This window comes from Sipha flava, unplaced genomic scaffold, assembly GCF_003268045.1.
Source record: "Sipha flava isolate LNK unplaced genomic scaffold, YSA_version1 44_pilon_pilon, whole genome shotgun sequence".
In the NCBI taxonomy this organism is placed as follows: Eukaryota; Metazoa; Arthropoda; class Insecta; order Hemiptera; family Aphididae; genus Sipha; species Sipha flava.
In genome coordinates this window covers 2151313-2155191 of record NW_020273203.1, presented here as the reverse complement: position 1 = coordinate 2155191, position 3879 = coordinate 2151313, and the positions used below count along the sequence as shown (strand labels likewise).

Below are 3879 nucleotides of genomic sequence, written 5' to 3'. Positions count from 1 at the left end.
GCCTACCACGTCGCCGGCACTCGTCCGACGACATGTCCGCCGCGGCGGCCGCTGTCGTTCATGTGACGACCACCACAACGGCGTGGACGCGGCCGACACCGGCCACCGTCGCGCTCGAACCGGCCGCCGGGCGCGCTACTGCTGCTGCTGCTGCTGCTGATGATGATGATGGTGCTGCTGCTGCTGGTGATGGTGGTGCTGCTGGTGGTGGTGGTAGTGGTGGTGGTGGTGCTCGTGTGCCGCGGCGCGAGAGCTCGGGACATCGGTGCTACCGTCGCCGCCGGCGCACGTACAACGCGGCGGCCGCGCGCTATACTTTCTCCTTTGCCGTCGCCGCGGTCACTGTACGCGAACGGGCGCGCAACGACGCGCACCGGACGGGTTATTGTTGTTGTTCAGTGTTTTTTTTTTTTTTTTTTCTTTTTCGTTTTTTATCTTTATTCCTTTCGCGTGCACGCGGTTCGGTTTGTTCTTCGCACCAAACGCGTCTCAAACGGTAACCGGCGACATTGTTCGCGTACGACCGCTGTGAACACCGTCCGGCGGCGGGAACCGGGAACGCTACGAACGCGTCCGAAACCGAAACCGCGAAACGATACGAAACTCGGCGCAGCGAACGGGAACCGGGCCCGCGCGAAAACTACAAGGACCGTTGACGTGCGGCGGAGGGGTCGATCGGGCCCTAGGGGCGAGACGGAAAACGCGGAATGTACGCGGACGCGCGTGCGCCGACGGGAACGGGTTGACCGACGTACGCGTGTGCTCGCGCAACCGGTGTGTCGGCGGTACTGAATGGGCGCGCGCGCGCGCCCGTTTTACTACGCATGTCGGCGGCGGCGGCGGCGGCGAACCAGTTTCACCGGGCGGCGGCGGCATTTTGCGAAATCGGACGGCGATACCGACCGATCGCCGACGACAGCCGCGCCGGCGACGTCCTTGGACGCGGCGAACGGTTCACGGGGAGGTGTCGCCGACGGTATTATATTTTCATCATTACCATTGTTATTGCCGTACCGCCGCGCGCGCGCCCGTAATCGCTATCGGCGCACGGCGCGCGGGTACGAACAAAAATACCGTATTGTGTACGTTGCGCACAATGGATCGCGCGTTGTGCAAACGTAGACCCCGACGGAATCGTTTTCCTAGATCGATCGATCGCGCTAACCGCCGATCTCGGCCGCAATCAAATCCGTCGTAATCCGGCTTATCGACGTCGCGAAACATTATCGCGCGAACCGCACGACGGTTAGACCGTCGATCCTGCCGTCGCACGCGATCGCGGGTCTGGTCGGCGGCGTACGTGGCGGGCGGGGGGGGGGAGGGGAGGGGAAACGCGCGGTCGAAAATATCTCGTACCCGTTCCGCGCGGCGACGCCGGTCATTGATTGCAATCGCGATTTCTGTGGCCGAGCGGTCTGCTCCTCGACGCGTCCGAATGCTCGGCGTGCGTAAGCGTACGAACGATTGTCGGTACCGCGACAAGCCCTTAGGTTACGGTCCGACGGTACAATATTATCGCGCGCGGCGTACTACCGTCGTCGACGGCCGAATTCGCGTCTAGCAATCGAACGATCGGATTTCCGGTACGCATATTTTTCCCGTTCTCTAGTCGCGCGCCCTACCGCCTATCACCAGCCCGCGCGTTTCCGAAACGCGCGAACGCGCGCGCACGACGTGTTTTCCTACAACGGTCCGTAGCGGTAACCGCCGGACAACTGCCGCGCGACGACGACGACGACGACGACGACGACGTTTCCTTCCTAAACGCGTCAATCGACGTGCGTTCTCGTTCTGCGCGCGTTCGTGGCCGTTCTCGAGTTCGATTTTTTGCGCAACCGTTCCGCGCACTGACGTCGTTTTTTCACGGTCGTCTCGGCCGTGACACGTTCGATTCGGCGTCCGGATCACTGTACTGCTAAAACGCAGCCGGTCACCCGCGGACGCTGTGAAGCATAACCGCGGGTTTTTAAGGCGATCGCACGATTTCCAGGAGCACGTGTAGGCAACCGTACGGACGTTTCCAGTCGCTTCGTCGGTCGTGACGCGCGTCCGACGGATACTTCGCATGGTACTAGAGCGCCCTACAGCCACACCCTCGACCCCGAGAATTTATTATAAAATCGTATCGCGTGAAGTGGGGAGGGGGAGCCATTCGCACTTTTTGCGCCTGAAAACGATTTGAATACGAAATCGGTCTGGTCGCGCATGAGGCGATACAATAAATACTCGTGCACGGGTCACGAGTGCTTTCGTAACTTGTGATAATGGAAGTGAATATCCTGTTCGCATTCAAATGTTTAATCCGAAAAATATACCTAAAATCAGTCAACTAACCGTTGTTATTAAATACAAACCAATTAGCGTGCGTTTACAGCGAGATGTCTGAAACATCATAAACGTTACGAGAATTAACCGCTTTTACTAATTTTTCTTTCATTATATAATCAATAATCGTTTTTTTTTTTTTTTTTTACTATACGAATACCAAATAATTATTCAGCAATTCGTCGGTTGGCATCGGTTTGAGATTAAGATTTTTCAACAAATTAATTATTCGATTACATTTGCAACGTAGACTATTAAATAAACTTTAACGTATTGGGTTCCATCGAATCGTAGTAATTGGCACATTAGTGTAGTTTAAGTGTAATTGATGTCTGATCTCAAAGCCGTAAAAATCGAGAAACCTGCAAAAATCGGTCGTGGTAATTATTAACGACTGCGTTTGAAAAACGATCGAATACCGCACCGCATGAAATAAAACTATAAAACATTAAATTTAATAAACTACAATTGGCATACATGGTCATATTAAATCCCGACAAAAACGTACTCGTGAAAAAAAAGCTAACTTTACGACTCTCTCCGAAAAATGTCAGCCCAGTGACACATTTAATTTTGCTCTTTCTTTAGTTCAAAATTTCGCTTCACTTTTAGCAACAATGCTTTATTTTTAAAAAAAAAAAAAATGTATTACGTTTGTAAACGTACAATAACGTTTTAAAAACAACGGAAATAATATAATATAATGTTAAGAAACCGATTATATGATAATAATGATAACAATAAAAGATAATTTAATCGCATTTCGTTGAATGGGACTGACATAAAGCATTAATTGATCTAAGTATTATAATAAGTAAGTATACTCTATACTTTTTTTATCGCATATCAACCGTCATTTTTAAACATTATAGATGAATAATTATAATATCAATTATAATATTACGTAAAATCAATTCCAATGAAATCCTAACTGTAAAAAAAAAAACGGTCGAGTTCCAGAAACTTCCTCAAAAACGTCGGTCAATCAAAGGAGTGATATTTGTCTTATAGAAGCGGCACTCCCTATTTATTTTTTACCAATCTGGATGCCGTGCCGGATTAATTAATTTACGACGTAGAATAATTCGGATAACATTTAATTATGCACAATCAGTCAGCAACGAAAATGTAAGCTTTGAAGTTCTCGAATTTTTAAAAATGTTTGATACAATATATATGTTGAATATCCTAATATCAAATGCAATGTCCTAGACAATGTATGATTAATCTATATCTCCAAAGCCTACCTTAAGAGAAAGCTGAGAGGTATGTGGATTAAAAAGACCTGGATGAATTGGTTCGTGCCCAAAAATACCAACCGGCATTGCTGGAATTCGGCCGACGCCATGCCATGCGCTAAGATATAAACGAGTAATTTTTACAAAGGCAAATCATGTACCTATTTTGATAGCATAACGTTGTAATAATGCAGTGGATTTTATGTCATCCTTTTCCGTTGATGAAATGTATCAGTGTCCTTAAAATTAAATTTAAATACAATAAAGTTTAACATCGACATAGAACCGACGAATGGCTTCAATAGGTTTCCATAGG

General features: G+C 48.5%; 1 protein-coding gene across 1 annotated transcript in view; it reads right to left on the bottom strand.

Annotated features, from left to right (window-relative positions):
• Positions 1-3650, bottom strand: part of LOC112689502 — a 27736-nt gene extending 24086 nt beyond the window's left edge. Inside the window, exon 1 of the mRNA XM_025563241.1 lies at positions 3573-3650. Within this exon, the coding sequence (XP_025419026.1) occupies positions 3573-3650 (78 nt within the window). The remainder of the gene's footprint in view (positions 1-3572) is intronic.
• Between the last annotated feature and the right edge of the window lie 229 nt (positions 3651-3879).